The sequence below is a fragment of the Schistocerca gregaria genome, chromosome 7 (genome assembly GCF_023897955.1).
Source record: "Schistocerca gregaria isolate iqSchGreg1 chromosome 7, iqSchGreg1.2, whole genome shotgun sequence".
Classification (NCBI taxonomy): domain Eukaryota; kingdom Metazoa; phylum Arthropoda; class Insecta; order Orthoptera; family Acrididae; genus Schistocerca; species Schistocerca gregaria.
In genome coordinates this window covers 100,124,876-100,145,145 of record NC_064926.1, presented here as the reverse complement: position 1 = coordinate 100,145,145, position 20,270 = coordinate 100,124,876, and the positions used below count along the sequence as shown (strand labels likewise).

The following is a 20,270-nucleotide window of genomic DNA, read 5'->3' as shown; positions in this document are numbered from 1 at the left end:
ATGACTCAGTGGGTGAGTCAGTCAGTTGAGACCTTTCCTTCTACAAATAATGATTATAGGGTTCACTATGGCCTAAAATGAAACTATCAGAAGAAAAGGAAAATGCATGTTTTCATTGGACTTAACTATTCTGTGTGACATATGAATGAGTGAATTTACCAAATGGCCTCACGGTGAACTGAAACTCGCCATATGTATAAAAACAAGCTTTCTGACAGCTAGCAGAGTCTTTGCCAGCTTTCAACTGCGATGCACAAACAGCTACAGGACAAAACAATAGTCATGTGTGGAGCTGTGACAACACTGAGGCGTTGCCGTAGAGAGATATACAAAATCACCTTACATTGAGAGTTAAACGCCCAAAGCAGCTGTACCAAGCTCTCTGCAAGAATAAGGCATCTTCTTTCGCCGACTCTGCTACAGGCAGATTAGTGTGTAATGGCGCAGGGGCTCCTCACAGTAGGGAATGCTGAGGTACGATCCTGGATACTGGACCTGAAGAAAATCCAGTGCACGGTGACATTGGCCGGGGACGAGACCATATGGTCTGTAGCATTACTCGCCTGTGCAGACGCACACAAGAACGGTTCATTTGGACTGAGACAGCTCCGTCTGCACTAAGAGGAGACTGACGGCCCACACCATGCTGCTCGGGATCGCCATTTGGCAGTAGTCTGCGACTGTCAAATTTAGACCACTTTCAACAAACGGCCACAGTGCCATGAACGAGGAGGAATTCCTGGAACTGCCGTTTGTGTTTACATAAATAAGCAGCGTATCCGAAAGGACAGTTTCCAACTACAAGACAGCTGACTCACGCGATGTCAGGTCATGATCTCTTACTCGGACCGCATCTCGTGGTCGTGCGGTAGCGTTCTCGCTTCCCACGCCGGGTTCCCGGGTTCGATTCCAGGGGGGGGGGGGGGGGGGGGGGTGTCAGGGATTTTCTCAGCCTCGTGATGGGTGGGTGTTGTGTGATGTCCTTATGTTAGTTAGGTTTAAGTAATTCTAAGTTCTAGGGGACTGATGACCATAGATGTTAAGTCCCATAGTGCTCAGAGCCATTTGAACCATCTCTCACTCGAACCTGGGTGATTACATTGTAGGAAATACTCCAAACAGCTACAAGCCTTTCTTAAAAATAATTTTATTGTACCATTACTAATTTCGTAACACAGTCCACCGTCAGGTGGAATTCTTTGCAAGTTTTACGTTTGTGATCTAAAATATACCAAAGTTTTTGTGGTGCATAGTTTACAAAATGTTTTACATTACCAGCCTAAAATATAAGAAAGGTTTACGATTATGTAGTTTACGTTTATATATGCTCTACACAATGTACTTGCTTCCTGAAGAGCCCTTCTTTACGTATTATAAGACAAATGTTTATTTTTTACTTTTTTTACAATGCATTCTGATATATGAACTGAGCTAAAAAAACAACGTGGCAGTATATTTGTTTACATCGGCTGCTGATCTGATGTACCAAAGAACTCGATATGTGTATCGATATGGCACACTTATGGAGTTACTACAAAGATACGTCTACGTAATAGACATAATTTGTACAGCTAGAGATTTAATTATTTAGGCTTGAAAGATGCTGGAATGGCCGAAGAATATTCTGTGTGTCAATTAATTATTATTTCTATCATTTCAAATTAAAGAAATTGGATGAAATTTCGGAGATACATTTGGCTTTTTAATTCTACACTCCTGGAAATTGAAATAAGAACACCGTGAATTCATTGTCCCAGGAAGGGGAAACTTTATTGACACATTCCTGGGGTCATATACATCACATAATCACACTGACAGAACCACAGGCACATAGACACAGGCAACAGAGCATGCACAATGTCGGCACTAGTACAGTGTATATCCACTTTTCGCAGCAATGCAGGCTGCTATTCTCCCATGGAGACGATCGTAGAGTTGCTGGATGTAGTCCTGTGGAACGGCTTGCCATGCCATTTCCACCTGGCGCCTCAGTTGAACCAGCGTTCGTGCTGGACGTGCAGACCGCGTGAGACGACGCTCCATCCAGTCCCAAACATGCTCAATGGGGGACAGATCCGGAGATCTTGCTGGCCAGGGTAGTTGACTTACACCTTCTAGAGCACGTTGGGTGGCACGGGATACATGCGGACGTGCATTGTCCTGTTGGAACAGCAAGTTCCCTTGCCGGTCTAGGAATGGTAGAACGATGGGTTCGATGACGGTTTGGATGTACCGTGCACTATTCAGTGTCCCCTCGACGATCACCAGAGGTGTACGACCAGTGTAGGAGATCGCTTCCCACACCATGATGCCGGGTGTTGGCCCTGTGTGCCTCGGTCGTATGCAGTCCTGATTGTGGCGCTCACCTGCACGGCGCCAAACACGCATACGACCATCATTGGCACCAAGGCAGAAGCGACTCTCATCGCTGAAGACGACATGTCTCCATTCGTCCCTTCATTCACGCCTGTCGCGACACCACTGGAGGTGGGCTGCACTATGTGGGGGCGTGAACGGAAGACGGCCTAACGGTGTGCGGGACCGTAGCCCAGCTTCATGGAGACGGTTGCGAATGGTCCTCGCCGATACCCCAGGAGCAACAGTGTCCCTAATTTGCTGGGAAGTGGCGGTGCGGTCCCCTACGGCACTGCGTAGGATCCTACGGTCTTGGCGTGCATCCGTGCGTCGCTGCGGTCCGGACCCAGGTCGACGGGCACGTGCACCTTCCGCCGACCACTGGCGACAACATCGATGTACTGTGGAGACCTCACGCCCCACGTGTTGAGCAATTCGGCGGTACGTCCGCACGGCCTCCCGCATGCCCACTATACGCCCTCGCTCAAAGTCCGTCAACTGCACATACGGTTCACGTCCACGCTGTCGCGGCATGCTACCAGTGTTAAAGACTGCGATGCAGCTCCGTATGCCACGGCAAACTGGCTGACACTGACGGCGGCGGTGCACAAATGCTGCGCAGCTAGCGCCATTCGACGGCCAACACCGCGGTTCCTGGTGTGTCCGCTGTGCCGTGCGTGTGATCGTTGCTTGTACAGCCCTCTCGCAGTGTCCGGAGCAAGTATGGTGGGTGTGACACACCGGTGTCAATGTGTTCTTTTTTCCATTTCCAGGAGTGTAGTTGATGATTCAGTATGCAGTGAGGTTTATTGCGAATGTCGCTGTATATTTCTAATTCCTCTAAGAAATTCATCTATATTTCTTTACGTCAAAATGTAATATCTCTAAGTTTTGTTCAATGCTTATCTCTGTGTGCCGGTGTTGGACCAGGCTGACATACACTCCTGGAAATTGAAATAAGAACAACGTGAATTCATTGTCCCAGGAAGGGGAAACTTTATTGACACATTCCTGGGGTCAGATACATCACATGATCACACTGACAGAACCACAGGCACATAGACACAGGCAACAGAGCATGCACAATGTCGGCACTAGTACAGTGTATATCCACCTTTCGCATTAATGCAGGCTGCTATTCTCCCATGGAGACGATCGTAGAGATGCTGGATGTAGTCCTGTGGAACGGCTTGCCATGCCATTTCCACCTGGCGCCTCAGTTGGACCAGCGTTCGTGCTGGACGTGCAGACCGCGTGAGACGACGCTTCATCCAGTCCCAAACATGCTCAATGGGGGACAGATCCGGAGATCTTACTGGACAGGGTAGTTGACTTACACCTTCTAGAGCACGTTGGGTGGCACGGGATACATGCGGACGTGCATTGTCCTGTTGGAACAGCAAGTTCCCTTGCCGGTCTAGGAATGGTAGAACGATGGGTTCGATGACGGTTTGGATGTACCGTGCACTATTCAGTGTCCCCTCGACGATCACCAGAGGTGTACGACCAGTGTAGGAGATCGCTTCCCACACCATGATGCCGGGTGTTGGCCCTGTGTGCCTCGGTCGTATGCAGTCCTGATTGTGGCGCTCACCTGCACGGCGCCAAACACGCATACGACCATCATTGGCACCAAGGCAGAAGCGACTCTCATCGCTGAAGACGACATGTCTCCATTCGTCCCTTCATTCACGCCTGTCGCGACACCACTGGAGGTGGGCTGCACTATGTGGGGGCGTGAACGGAAGACGGCCTAACGGTGTGCGGGACCGTAGCCCAGCTTCATGGAGACGGTTGCGAATGGTCCTCGCCGATACCCCAGGAGCAACAGTGTCCCTAATTTGCTGGGAAGTGGCGGTGCGGTCCCCTACGGCACTGCGTAGGATCCTACGGTCTTGGCGTGCATCCGTGCGTCGCTGTGGTCCGGACCCAGGTCGACGGGCACGTGCACCTTCCGCCGACCACTGGCGACAACATCGATGTACTGTGGAGACCTCACGCCCCACGTGTTGAGCAATTCGGCGGTACGTCCACCCGGCCTCCCGAATGCCCACTATACGCCCTCGCTCAAAGTCCGTCAACTGCACATACGGTTCACGTCCACGCAGTCGCGGCATGCTACCAGTGTTAAAGACTGCGATGGAGCTCCGTATGCCACGGCAAACTGGCTGACACTGACGGCGGCGGTGCACAAATGCTGCGCAGCTAGCGCCATTCGACGGCCAACATCGCGGTTCCTGGTGTGTCCGCTGTGCCGTGCGTGTGGTCATTGCTTGTACAGCCCTCTCGCAGTGCCCGGAGCAAGTATGGTGGGTGTGACACACCGGTGTCAATGTGTTCTGTTTTCCATTTCCAGGAGTGTATTTAGGTTGTTAAGCTTGGGAGTGTCCAAATATTCACGGTATCGTACATTGAAACTCCTACCCGTTTCGCCAGTTTAAAATGTGAGGGACACAGATCAACTTAATTTATAAGTGCTAGACATGCAGTGTACTTCAGTTTTTAAATTTTACAGTTTTGTGTTTTATTTTATTGTTTGTGCAAAACTGATTTTGATATTTTTGGCACAGAGTAAGTTTGCAATCTGATATGACACTTTAACAGTGAATGGTATGCAGACGTATATCACAGTCTTCAGGAGCTATTTGTGCTAAACTGCAGTTTCCTTTGGACTTAGAGCTATATTTTTTACGTATTTGTTTTAAAGTATATTGTGAACTTTAGTGATGATGTCACAGCTGTAATCATTACTGTGGGCTACTGGTTTGAGTTTATCTTTAGCGTGCGAAGGGATCTTTTCTATTCTGGTGAGCATTCTTCTATAATATGCCATTTTCTGTTGCTCGGGGTGACATGATGAACTGTTGATTGTGACATCTGTTGTAGTGGGTTTGCTGTACGTTTTAAATTTATGTTTACCATGGTATTTAGTAATTTGTAGATCCAAGAAATTTATACCATTATTAGTTTCATATTCAACAGAAAATTTTATGTTTGGGTGGCGATTGTTAAGTTCTTTCGCACACTGATTACTTTCTTCTGCTATTCCATCAAATCAGATTAGTGTATCATCCACATAGCATTTGTAATATATTATTTCTTGTTTATTGTCATATTGGCAATGACAAAGGCTGTTTCTAAATGATTTATGTAAATGTTGACCAACAGGCTCGCTTGGCAACTGCCTGTTGCAAAGTCATCTTCTTGTTCATAATTTTTTTTAAGGCTGAAGTAGTTATGTGATAGCACTAAGTTTAGAAGTTGAACAAGCTCAAAAATTTCGGGTAGACTGATCTGTTTATATTTAAGCAAGTTATTCTTAGTACTGAAATTGTTTCTTTTACTGGTATAACTTATTTGTATACAAGACTACATCAAAGGACGAGAATCTGGCTGTGTTTGGTATGAGGATGTCTTTGATGTTTTTTGAAATCTAAAATAGGAAAACAATCTTTAACTGTAATGACCTGATTTTGTAGAAAGTGCTATTTTGCGAGTTCGCAGTCAGACGTATTTCTATAGCGTAATTTACAAAAACAGCAGCAGTGTTCCCCGATGAAAATGGATTAAGTAATTTATTTATGAATGAAAGAGACTGTGTGGAATAAATTGGTACAATCGGTCATCTGTGTGATCAGGAGACAACTAATGTGACAACCGTCACCCTGCGCAATAGACTGATTTCGGTATTTTACAAATGTGTGTCCACTTGATGAACTGAAATTTCCTGTAGTTATTTCCTCTTAGGTTCGCGGCAGATAATTCCTGACATCTGTGAAGCGAATCTGCGTTGTGTCGAAGACTATGTGAAGTAACGAAGAGACAAAAAAAAAAATACTTGCAGTAACGATTCTTCCTATTTGTCACTATTATTCAGTTATCGAAAGAAACTGTAAAGTGCTATCATATTTTGTTTTTTTTCACCATTCCACCTGAGCTCCCCCACACACCGTAAATGTTTTATCGGCGGAACTGCTTTTGTGTGCCGGCATTAATGTGGCCGGGAGACTTGGTGACTGGCAAGGCGGCGGAAACGCCAGTTTTATGGGCGCTTAGTGAGAACAGGTTAGAAATTCTATAATACAGCACCCTTACAGAACTATCAATTTAATAAGCCACAGCTGCAAAATACTAACGCGAATTATTTACAGACGAATGGAAAAACTGGTAGAAGCCGACCTCGGGGAAGATCAGTTTGGATTCCGTAGAAATGTTGGAACACGTGAGGCAATACTGACCTTGCGACTTATCTTGGAAGAAAGATTAAGGAAAGGCAAACCTACGTTTCTAGCATTTGTAGACTTGGAGAAAGCTTTTGACAATGTTGACTGGAATACTCTATTTCAAATTCTGAAGGTGGCATGGGTAAAATACAGGGAGCGAAAATCCATTTACAATTTATACAGAAAGCAAATGGTATTAATAAGAGTCGAGGGGTATGAAAGGGAAGCAATGGTTGGGAAGAGAGTGAGACAGGGTTGTAGCCTCTCCCCGATGTTATTCAATCTGTATATTGAGCAAGCAGTAAAGGAAACAAAAGAAAAATTTGGAGTAGGTATTAAAATCCAGGGATAAGAAATAAAAACTTTGAGGTTCGCCGATGACATTGTAATTCTGTCAGAGACAGCAAAGGACTTGGAAGAGCAGTTTAACGGAATAGACAGTGTCTTGAAAGGAGGATATAAGATGAACATCAACAAAAGTAAAACGAGGATAATGGAATGTAGTCGAATTAAGTCGGGTGATGCTGAGGGAATTAGATTAGGAAATGAGACACTTAAAGTAGCAAAAGGAGTTTTGCTATTTGGGGAGCAAAATAGCTGATGATGGTCGAAGTAAAGAGGATGTAAAATGTAGACTGGCAATGGCAAGGAAAGCGTTTCTGAAGAAGAGAAATTTGTTAACATCGAGTATAGATTTAAGTGTCAGGAAGTCGTTTCTGAAAGCATTTGTATGTAGCCATGTATGGAAGTGAAACGTGGACAACAAATAGTTTGGACATGAAGAGAATAGAAGCTTTCGAAATGTGGTGCTACAGAAGAATGTTGAAGATTAGGTGGCTAGATCACGTAACTAATGAGGAGGTATTGAATAGGATTGGGGAGAAGAGAAGTTTGTGGCCCAACTTGTCTAGAAGAAGGGATCGGTTGGTAGGACATGTTCTGAGGCATCCAGGGATCATAAATTTAGCATTGGAGGGCAGCGTGGAGGGTAAAAATCGTAGAGGGAGACCAAGAGATGAATACGCTAAGCAGATTCAGAAGGATGTAGGTTGCAGTAGGCACTGGGAGATGAAGGAGCTTGCACAGGATAGATTAGCATGGAGAGCTGTATCAAACCAGTCTCAGGACTGAAGGCCACAACAACAACAACAACATTGAAACAATTGAGAACAGAGGGCCAAATGAAAAATAATTTTGAGTTAACATATTTAGAAATAAAATTATGTAAAATGAATGAAACTGGAGCTTCAAGGTCATGTATTACGTAATACTGGAAGCAACAGTGAGTAAATGGACTTCCAACTCAGTTACTGTTAAAGCATATTTTTGCAAAACAAATCCTTCATAACAGAAATACTACCTAATTAAAATAGAAAATGAACTACCCATCAATTTTTCAGAGGAAAATCTTTGTAACAGTTGGAATTATTGTGAGTCACTTAGCTGTGCCAGTTCGTCGAAATGTCTGCTACTGGATGATGGTGACGGCGGTGTAGTAAGCCGAAAAAATATTCAAATACAATCGTAATATTCATCGTAAGGTTAATATAATGTGTTTGACAACTGTAATATGTTTATGTCTGCTTCTGTTGGATAGATCGTGGTTGGAAACAACCATTACCGCTGTCTGTTTACCATTGCACTTAGCAAAAAATGTTCAAATGTGTGTGAATTCCTACGGGACCAAACTGCTGAGGTCATCAGTCTCTAGACTTACACACTACTTAAACTAACTTATGCTAAGAACAGCACACATACGCCCATGCCCGAGGGAGGACTCGAACCTCCGGCGGGAGGGGCCGCGCAATCGGTGACATGTTGGCGCCTCTAATCGCGCGGCCGTTGCACTTGCAAAAATAAAAAACATTTCCGCCACGAGAAACTGCTACTTTGGCCACATTCTCACATTATTGGCGCATGCAGAATAACACAAACCTGCAGAATACTGCACGGAAGTCACAAATATTATTTTGTTTACTTTCATGCATGAGACAGGAGCAAGCTTACTCGAGCAACGACAATCATGTACCTGCCACGCAGACTATTCATCGCGGTATCTACTGTTCCACCGCAGACTAGCTGTCACCGCCTTGCTTTACGTATATGTTACAAAATTATTGTTAAGTGTTATAAGGATTTACATAACAAGAAAGTATTGCACACAAGAGAACAAACTTGTTAATAGCAACGAATACAGTGCGTAGTCGGCGTGTCCGCGATCACTCACGGTGTACACAGCGATGACTGCAGAGGGCGCCACACGCTACGCAGCCTCCAGTGCGGAACCGCACAGTCAAGGCCCACGTAAAAGATCAAACATCTTGTCAAACGTTACTGTGCTTGTCAAACATCTGACAGTGTACGGTGCTGTTTCACGTGTTTGTCTAGCATAGATCGTGTTTGACGTGTTTACGAGAAATTTTGGTTGATGGAAAGTTTGACAAGACGGCGAACGTTGTTTGTGTCACTGTGTCGCCACATATATTAAGTGAAAAATTGGATCGTGAGTTTTCACAACTATGAAAAGTGCAGTCAAGTATCAAAACAGTAAAACAGCATTGAAATCCCTAAAATGGTAGAGATATCACATCATTCCCAGGCATATATTAAGCATGAAGAGGTTATCAACAAAATCAATATTTTATGCAAACAGTAACATACAAGCGGAGTGGAATGAAACAAAAGAAATCGAAGTTCTCCGGTTCTTCCACGGATTATGTGAGCTGTACGTTCCCATGTTGTGGTATCTCAATGAACTGTAATTAGAGCACCAAGTAGACGAGAGTAAATTTCGGCGTACTTCTGTCTCATTTTTCAATGTAAGGACGAAGTAACGCTAAAGAAGTTATTAAATGCTTCACTGTCGCTCCGTACAAAGTTGACGTAAACGTCAGATTCGGAGTGTAACATTTCCATTAATGGGTTTTGCTCATTTTAAACCATTCCCTGCACCAGCATCTTATTTTCTTCTCCTTTAAACACAGTGCCAGAATCAGTATTACAAATGCTTTATCTCCATTTGTAGTCATTCCCACAGCACACACGAGAAGCGTCTGCTTCAAAAGTAAGCTTAAATTGAAAAGCTTTCTTGATACGTGTTTGTTGTTTGACACATCCGTGACTACGCGAGAGCGAACTTGACAGGCAAGTTTTTTCTTTTAGGAGGGCCTTACCAAGTTTTAAAAGTTTCATTGTCCATTCACAGGACGTTTTTGTAATCTTCTCGGGTTCTGAGAGTAATATTTCCTTTAGCACACTTTCATGGGTAAATCTCTCATTGTAAGCCATTCCCTGGACCAGAGTCTTGTTTTCTTCTTCTTCTTCTTCTTCTTCTTCTTCCTCTTCTTTTTTAAACACAGTGCCAAGCTTAATGCCAGGACTCTTTTGTCTGCATTTATGGCCGTTCTCACTGTCAAAATACACACGGATACCTACAGCGTCTGCTTCAGTGTGACGTTAAACTGACAAACGTAGTTTGAACGTGTACGGGGATGCTTGGCAAATTCGTGGCTAATAAGACCGTTTTTGTCGTGTACGAGAGCCTTTAGGATCAGTCGCCAGAGAGACGACGCACATAGCGAGAACGAAATTATGCTCCTGCCAGAAGATATTCTAATAGTACGAATTGTCCAATTTTTGTCTGCCTCCTCAGAGGTCACTGACACCAGGAACTACTTCCTACATACGCCAAATGGACCGCAGGTGACGATTCTTCCGCTGTTCGCTGATAAAAGCGGCCGCACAGCTTCACTCCACCTGTCTACAGACTTCCAGATGTCTACTCTTGACGGACATTTATCACAGTTACGGCACAGCAGACTGTCAAAGTGTTTATCATTATCCGAGCCTGGACTATAAACTGACTAATGGCAGTCCAGACTGAACAATTGTTGCATTAGTTAGCCTTCGTACACTGAATTAGGTTAGTCAAGAATTCGGAGCTTTTACTCAGTGCCACACATCTTCATTAAACTAAACATTAGTATTTGTTGCCATTGTTGTATTCTTCTTTAACCTGCCCAGTTGTAAGCATGCAGGTTGCGATATCGCCGGCACTTTTCGTTGACCGCGCCCTGCGCCGTGCGTGCCACTGCCGACCACAGACCTGCGGCGGGAAGCCTCAAGTGCCACAGACTGCAGTGACGTGTGTGTGACTTGCGTTTGCATCAGTGTGTGCGTGTGTCTGTCCTCTGTTTTGACCAAGGTCTTACAGGCCGAAAGCTTTATTTGTGATAGCCTTTTTGTTGTTCCTATTTGAAATTCAGCATCTCCGCTATGTGGCGAGTAGCAACTTTCCTTTTCATATGTAATACTGTTACATTCAGTCTTGGATTTTCCATTGTTTCATGACTATAAAAATGATTCGGGCAGTGGAAGCGGGACAAAAGTAGTAGCTATAATGGAGATTATTTTGTAGGGGATAAGGTTGTTTTGAAAACAATTTGAAATGTATAGCTTTTAAAAAATAATTCCGGTTTCCTTGGTACCCCCTCGTATGTGTGATGCTTTGAAGAGCTCTTAACGACGTAACGCATTTTCGATGCAATCGAGCAAGTTCTGAGCGACTTGGATCGAATCCGATCTGTCTGCACGAGCTACGGGTAGCGACTGAGTTGCTCGGGCGAGCTTTCCGTGTCTCGTGCAGTGCGTATATGACGGGTAGACGCTGTCATCGGGGGAAGCGTGTTCTTATTGTGATTTTCAGTCTGAAGACTGGTCTGATGCAGTAGTGCGCGCTACTGTATCCTGTGCAAGCCTTCTCATCTCTGCGAAACTACTGCGACCTGCATCCATTTCAACCTGCTTGTTGCATTCAAGACTTGGGCTCCGTCTGCAACGTTGACTCACCACACTTCTTTTCATTACCAAATTAACCGTTCGTTGATACTACAAGTTATTTTCTATCAACCGATTCCTTCTTTTAGTCAAGTAGGTGTCTCTAATTCAATCGCTTACGAGCGTTGCTTTTTTTCTCCTAGTTTTCTGATTCATTAGTCCTCTGACTGGTTCAAAGCGACCCGCCATGAATTCCTCTCTTGTGCGAACCTCTTCATCACAGTGCAGCTTTTGTGCCCTGCATCCGTCATTATTTGTTTTATTCCAATTAATATGTTCCTCTACAGAATTCACCCACTACAGCTCCATTTAGTAGAAACATAGTTCAAATGGCTCTGAGCACTATGGGACTTAACATCTGAGGTCATCAGTCCCCTAGACGTAGAACTACTTAAACCTAAATGACCTAAGGACATCACATACATCCATGCCCGAGGCAGGATTCGAAGCTGCGACCATAGCAGCAGAGCGGTTGCGGACTGAAGCGCCTAGAACCGCTCGGCCACAGAGCCAGGCTCTCCATTTAGTACCATGGCAGTTATTCCCTTATATCTTAACACACCTTCTATGATTCTATCCCTGCTTCTGGTCAGTATTTTCTCCTTTATTACGAAATATGAATGGCTGGCTGCATCTGTAGGAAAAAGCTGGACTACATATCCGCAGATATGGAGCTCAATGTCCGACTGGTCTTTTCTGTCACTTGGCGACTGTTCCATCTCTGGCATACATGCGTGTCAAAAATACGAAATATCGCAAGCTACAGCGTAGTTCAGAGTGCACGTTAAACTGTAGGGCCCTCTGTAACGGTGTGTGTCGCTTCACAGGTTGAAGGAAAACAAAAGAGTATCACCTTCAGTAGAGTCGTGCCTTGTAGCACTTATACGTTCAAACCAAACTTCGAAATGAGGACAACTTTACTTCAGTATGACAGATTATATTGCAATGTCATGAAGAGAAAAATATCCTCTGTTTAAAATAGCACAGTACAAATGGCTCGCTTTTTACTTTTTGTCCACATAGAAATTACATTGCTTGTTATAAACGGGGAAGGAACAGGAGCAAGGAAGGAATAACAGAGAGGATAAAGAAGGTGAGGTCAGCCTTCTGCATGACGCGAGACTTATACAATAAAAAGAACATATCCACAGAGGCAAAGTTACGCCACTACAAGGCAACGGTGAGGAATGCAGTATTATATGCTGCTGAGACGATGACACTAGGAAGAAATAGGACAGAACAACTACAGAAAGAAGAGAGAAAAATACTCAGAAAAATATTAGGTCCCAAAAGAGGTGGAGAGAGGTGGATGCGAAGACCTAGGGAATAATTGTACCGTAATATAAGAACAATATTCGGGGAAATCAGACTCAAAAGGGCAAGGTTTGCTGGACATGTAGTTATGATGAGTATGGACAGAGTGACGAAGAGAGTGTGGGAAACAACAGGGAGGACAAGGGGAGAGACAGGAACCAAGTGGGTTGTTGAACGTCGGAAGGACTGTTTCGAATTTGGGATCACGGTCGAAGGAAAGGAAAATTGGAGGACCAAATATACACCGACCAATATGCCGGAGATCAATGATAGAAAAGAATAAAGGAAAAGATTAGAATGTCACTAGTGGACCCGGCAGGAGAAGCGAAAACTGAAGTTCTCGGAAAAAGAGCGGGAGAGAACGAGAGAAAGAATGAAGAGGTTGTGGGAGAACCGTGGTCCTACAGAGGCCGTACCGCAAGAAGAAGAAACGGGGAAGAATAAGTTCCTGCGCCGTGTCACACTCGGAACACGACTCTACATTTCCGAAATTGTTGCGATCCACTTAGGCACCAACTTGTTCTACGCCATACGCAAACAGCTTCTACACACCTGGTGACTAATATGTTGTCCAATATTCCTACCATCCTGTGTAAACAGATTAGTCAGTGACAAATTTGCCACAAGAGTAAGACAGTATGTGAGTAGCGAAAGCGGTTTCCGCTTTGCTGACGAGTCCGTCATCTCGGCGCTACTTCTCGGGCTCGTCTTATTTTTCTCCAGCGGCAGGCTCTGGGCAGCCGCGTTGCACCAGGTCGCCCCCGTCACCAGAGAACACGTCACGGTGCGGGGGCGGGCCGGTGCGCGCAGGTGTCCAGCTGGAAGCGCCCGCCGTTTCTGAATAATTCGGTTATTTTCGGGAGGAAAATCCGAGCGGCTCGGCCCATGGTGGGGCGCGCGGCGGGGGTGCTATATAAAGGCGCGCAGGCGGCGGCCCGCGCAGTGTGTGAACCCCAGACCCGTCGCCAACCCAAACCGCATCCACCGCACAAACGACATGTCGCTGCAACGCCAGGTCCAGGCCAAGGTAAGGCCCCCTGCCGCCGTCCGCTGCAAGATGCTTGCTCGCGACACCACGTCTCTGCCGAAATCGTGATGAAGTTGTAACAGTTTTAGCCGTCACTTAGTGTGTGCGTCCACCTCAGCTAGGCCAAACAGTTTTACAATAACTGGGCGTTACTCTTGCCGTGTTTCTATGTACTCTGTCCTCTCGCAATTAGACGTTATTACCAAATCAGCACTGTCTCTGCTTGCTCATCCGACTTCTGAAATGATTACCACATTTTAACCTGCTTCAAATTTTCGATCACGAAGTACAGTGTGATCGCTATTTATTCATAGCCCTCCTGTATTACGTCGAGGTGACGTCGCATGTAGTGGGACTGTTCTTACACCACACTTAACGTTATACATGTAACACAAAATTAGTACGTTATAACTGTCTCAAAGTTTCCATATCTAATAAAAAAGTGTAAAATTTTAGTATACTTGACAGATTAATCATGAGATGGATCTGTATTAAAACCAGAACGAATACTTATCATTTAATATTTATTACTAACAATGAATACAGCTTTTAAAAATTTAAGTAAATAAATAAACGTAGAAAACAATTTCCACGTTTTCACAGCACATTACCCCGCATTCTTTCTGTTCCCATTCCACATTCTGTCAGTCATTTTTCTAGAATATTTACATATCAGAAGTCTAATTATGAATATTTACATATCAGAAGTCTAATTATGTTCTGAAATAAAACAAAAATATTTCCTTTATAAAAATTCTTTCAGTCCGTTGTTGTTCCAACTAAAATTTAAAATTCCGCTTACAAGATTGTCTCTAGTTCTGCTGCTCCTCTTTGTAACAACTTTTACTAGCTCCTCGCCTGCATTGTTTTATAACTTTGTCCAGAGAACTCGACCCCATCGTCTAATCAAAGCATCTTTCGGCAATCTATGCCCACGATAGTTATATATCAAAGAAAAAAATGGTTTCATAAACATGTTTATAATATTTTGAAATAATCGTTTGAACTCATTCCCTTTATGTTACAAAATACTGTGGAGGAAAGAGAAGTGGAAGAATAAATTACGTTAGGTACAGTTATGTAAGGAGAAAATATACTCTGGCAGCGAGAATCCATCCTGACTGGCTTTAGGGACTACCAAAGTGTGATAAGGTGCGGCGAAACACCTCGGCAATAAAATGAAATTTTTCAGTAAATGTCAGGTGAATGGCCCCACGAGACGCAAGATAAAAGTTATACTATCGGGACGGGGGAATTCAACCATGGAATTTCTGAGACGCGAAATCCCCATATCTTTATTCAAGTATAGAAAACTGGAGTCAAATGTGGTTTTTGGAAACATGAATGAAAGCTCGTTAAGTTTTGCTGTTCCTGAAAATTAGATAGAGCATTCTTCTTATTCTTCTTCACTTCACGTATTAGGCAAACTGCCTGTGATAGTACTCGTAGAGCACTGTTGAAAAGCAAAATTAAATGCACTATAGAGGTAATTGTATGGGAGATTACCTATCATATATTAAAGAAATAGTGTTGGACCATATTAAAATTAATGTGCGCTTCTGCGATTTTTGGGTAGGGTTGCTATGCCGCACAGTTAACATTGCAGATTTATTTCCTGCCTGTGACTCTGGTTTATAAGTGACATTACCATCTATGTGTGGTGACAACATAGAGAACACAGATGGAAAATAATGTGTGTAGCGAGAGTATGAAAGTATGGTCGTGATTTCAGTAAGTCGATTAGTGGATACGTGACCGAGTAGCCAGTTCTCACTTTTAATACTAGATTAATAATTACATTTCACTAAATACAGACTAAACGTAAACAAGCGTAACTGCTAAAAATATCATTTGTATGTGAGACACTACGATTGAAAAAGTTCGGAAAGGTTGCAAGAAACTAGTTCTAGTTCGCAGATACGCGCGAGAAAATGTGTAACTGTGCAAAAATGTAAAATCGAGTTCGAAGGGATCTGGTAATGCAACTACTCCGATTTTCTGGTATGTCTACTCAAAATCTCAGTAGAAACAAGGAAGTACGACCATACGCGGACTCAACTTGCGCGACATGCGTGGTCTTCGGAAACCGTTGGTGCCTTCTAAAGCGAGTTTTAGTCAATTCGTGGGCGTGATAAGTTGTTGCAAATGTGCCAGTATTAGGCGTATGCTTGAGAATGAGAGATACAATCACGCAGATTGGTCCATAGGTTAAATGTGTGTGGCTACTATGTCGAAAGTAGGTGACAATGGCTGACAGCTGAGCGATGTGGCCGTAACAAAGTTAACGCCACCATGAATGTACTGGCCTTCGCATGTGGAAGGTAGGCAAAAAGCGACAGCCCACATCGACAGACGCCCAAGATTGAACGCGCTATACGCTATACGGCGCTCTGAACGATTACATTTATGTCTCCTTGACTAGCCAGTCTGTGTCCGTGTTTGGGACGCAAGCTGGGCTTTGCTAGACGCGTGCTGCTGCTGCAGGCGGGCGACGACTCCCCGGCCTGGTCCCGCGCAGGCCGTGTTTGCTGTCAGCGCGACAGAGACGGCGTCTATTTCTGCTCGCGGGGCCCCGTTGTCGCCACAGGCAAAAGTGGCGCCACACCAAACCTCACCAGCCGCTCCCACTTACTGAGACCCCATCGTAATCTACATCTGCACACATACTCCGCAAGTCGCCGCACCGTACGTGGCGGAGGGCACCTTGTACCACAACTACTCGTTTTCTTTCCTGTCTACATGCCTCCGTACGAGCCCTAATTTCAGTTATGTGTTCTATCATTATGCGAAATGTACGTTGGCGGCACTAGAATAGTTTTCCAGTCAGCTTAAAATGCCAGTTCTCTAAATTTACTCAGTAGTGTTCCTCGAAAAGGACGTCGGCTTCCCTCCCGGGCTTCTCGTTTGATTCCCGAAGCATCTCCGCAGTACTTTCGGACCTACTGGTAACAAATCTATGTGCCCGCCTCTCAACTGCTTCGATGTATTCCTTTAATGCGACCTGGAAGGGGCCCCAAAGACCCCAACAGTACTCAAGAATGGGTCACAGTAATGTTCTACACGCGGCCTCCTGTAAAAATGGCTCGTATTTCGTAAAATTCTCCCAGTCTACCGAAGTCGACAAATCGCCTCCCTACTACAGTCCTTACATGCTCGCTCAATTTCATATCGCTTTGTAACGATACGCCCACGCATACTGGTGGTTCATGGTATTTGATATAAAACAGTAAAAACTGTATTCTAAAAGGCTGCTTAAGAAGTTTCTGAACAATATAAGACAAAAAGGGAACTGCGAAGTTTCATTACGCGCCACGAATGCCTACAAACATCTGTTAGCAATGTGCGGTTTGGGAAGTAAACACTGGTCATTCTCATGAAAAAATGTGAAAGGAGCCATTTGCATCAACAGCACTCATCTATCCGATATTTACCAGACTCAGAACGGGTAGCCGCGGTATGTCTTTCGATTCTTGTGGATCGAGAACCGGATCATGCAACTAGGAATAGGGGATCTACAGTTCATTTTAGAAACACAGTGCGACTTCGAGAGTTTTCACGTATAAAAGCCGTTACGACGGCAAAACCTATTTCCTCCCAACATCAGCAAATCAGATGGAGTAAGTCTATGTACAGTTTTTGTGGCGCGTAATAATATTAGAACCACAAGGTTCTACACTATTAAATGGAAGCGGCATTTTCTATCTCAGCCAGGTCCGTTCTTGAATGGAACACAGCCTCTAGAACACCTACTGTGCGTTAATCTCCTTTTTTTTTAAAAAAAGGAAAATTGTCAAATAACGAAAGGAACGAAGAATTCATTCGAATGTTGCACTAAACAGTACAGCTTATACAAATACTTCCGGTTACTTTCGAAGTAATTTCGTGACTGCCAGTATACTTTCATTACTTTGTGACAGAGGTTTATAAATGAAATCATCATCAATTTAGAAGTTATTTTCTTTTAAATTGAAGTCACAGCTTCATTTGTCAAATTTATATTTTCAGTCTTAATTATCTGTAAGGACAAAACAATTACTCTCTTTATCTTTGCGAACACTTTAGTGTATCGTAAATACATCAGCATCGAGAGTGTGATCTCGTCAGTGGATCAAATACGTCACCTGTGCTCAAGAAAATATACTAAAGCCTATCTGACTCCTGCATTCAGTGAACAAACGGCAATTAAATATCTAAAAAATCCGTAATGTACTGCAGAAAAGTGTCAATTAACATCAGAATGTTTATAATTTTGTACCATCAGCTGACATTCACTTTTAAGCGAAGTTGTCCTAATGGCCTATGGACCTATACACATACCTTATATAAACCATGACCTGCACGTGGAGTCAGTTTAAATCTAACTAAGAAATAAAGCAGCAATTTCGATGTTACTGCACTAATTACGAGCAGGAGATCGCGTGAAATTTCGTAACGACGCCTAGTCTTCGATCCTCTCCTGTGCGAGATAGCCATGAAATTTAATTGGAGCTCAGGAAGTAGATATTTCAAAAAAGTGCAGCTAGTGTGGAGATACAGCCGCAACACTTCACTTGGTTCGAGACAGACGAGCAGATGGACAGTGATTTGAAGCATTGAAAGGTGACGAGTTTTGCCTCGTCAGTGGCATCTGGGAAAATTGGGAAGTCAGTTTTAGATACAGCGTTTTTTTTTATTTCAACCTATTGCTTCCATCAATTGCGGACTAGTGGCGTGTATTCCTCTCTCATTACATTCTGTATAAAAATAGGAAAGGGCGCATATTTAGGTCGTTATAAGTTATTCTCTGCGACGATGTAGACAGTGAGTAGTGGAAAAGGAAATATGAAAGGCGGCATCGTTTCATTACAGCCGATTGAGTAAGCTGCTACTGCTGTACAACATACTTGAAGTTGACTTGCAGCATTCACAGTTTGCCTACTGAAGTGTAAACGAATTGTATATAACGATATTCGTTCGTTTTCTCCTTGTTTCTACTCAGCTAGGAGCGTGGGGACTATTACTCGACCAATACCGCTGAAGTTGGAGGAGAAAAGCGGGTCGCGGAGTGCTTGAGGCAATCTGACCGGATTCCGCGCCGGCAGCGACGAGTCAAAGCCAGCCAACTCGGTACAGGTAGAAGCTGCCAGAAGCACTTCACCTCGTTTCTCAGAATGTCGTCATCTGCCCTCCCGTTTATTTTTGATACGTTTCACCACTACCCATTCCGACTATCGTGTGGAACCCACTGTGGACGAACAGCTTCATCAATAAAAGGGTGCTCCGCTGTGGACGACAGGTGCGGAGGTTCACGCTGTGGAGACGGTTCAGGTGTCGCAAGGCGGGTCGGTGTGAGGTTGTGCGCAGCAGTTGCTCCAAAAACAGCCAGGGGCGTTGGCAGGCGCGCCTGCCCCGTCCTTGTCAGGAATTCACGCCAGCCGCCAAAACACAATGGACTGCGCCGGCAAGCCCCACCTGACGGCCACAACTACTGCTCTACCGACCCCTTCCTCTCAAGCTGCACCATGTGCTCTTACACAAGACAACAACGTACACTATCTTTACGACGATTCATGGTGTTAGCCAAATTGGTAACGATGTTGTTGCGCGTGGTGGGCAAAGATAAAACTGGCCTGTAAAATATTTCGTGCACTTCGAGATAGTCAACCCAACTTACATCATATGCTTGGGGGGGGGGGGGGGGGGGTAACTGATGTAGGATGGGTTCCCACTCTTACAAATGCTTGAAATATTTTTCAGTACAGTTTTGTTTCGACCACCCTATATTTAGTTCGTCGGGCCTGGTGGTCGCATGTAAAGTGCGGGGCTGGAAACCGAGAGGTTGCAGGACCGAGTCCCAATAGGAAATTTTCAGCCTGCCTTTAATCTACCCTTCATCCCTCAATGATGTGAGGAGTTGCCTTAAACGACACGTGATTTGGATTCCACCTTAAACTTTAGGCCATTTTTCCCCAATTATACAGTAGGGACATGCAAGCCACCGAGGTGGCAGCCAATTGAAATGAGGCTCTGAGAACCATAAGGGCCCAAAACGCAGACACAAAGTTTTGAGAAAAATAGTTGTTTGTGAAAATCAATTTCGTAGGCAAACTACCAGTCTCTTAGGGTTGGCTTGTCTTTAAACGAGTCTCAGCATGCTATGTTTCCTATGAAAAATCATGTAACAAATTCATATTATGAAATTTCAGTCAATATTTAGAATTATTATTGAAATGAAATGGTCGTTGGCCGGGAGACCTCACGCGGGGCGTTCGGCCGCCGAAATTGCAAGTCCTTTTTAGCTGAGGCCACTGCGGCGAAGAGCAAGTCAATGATGATAAAAGACACACAACACCCAGTCATCTCGAGGCAGAGAAAATCCCTGATCCCGCCGGGAATCGAAACCGGGACCCCGTGAGCGGGAAGTGAGAACGCTACCGCAAGATCACGAGCCTCGGAAGTTTAGAATTGTTATTAATATTAATCCACAAAATGTTCATACACTGGCTAGTAGCAGTAATGTCCTTTGCCTGTTCAGT

At 44.4% G+C, this 20,270-nt stretch overlaps 1 protein-coding gene across 1 annotated transcript in view; it reads left to right on the top strand.

Moving 5' to 3' along the window:
• The first annotated feature begins 13,573 nt into the window (after nt 1–13,573).
• Nucleotides 13,574–20,270, top strand: part of LOC126282089 (muscle-specific protein 20) — a 31,924-nt gene continuing 25,227 nt past the window's right edge. The window contains exon 1 of the mRNA XM_049981546.1: nt 13,574–13,755. Within this exon, the coding sequence (XP_049837503.1) occupies nt 13,726–13,755 (30 nt within the window). The 5' untranslated portion in view covers nt 13,574–13,725. The remainder of the gene's footprint in view (nt 13,756–20,270) is intronic.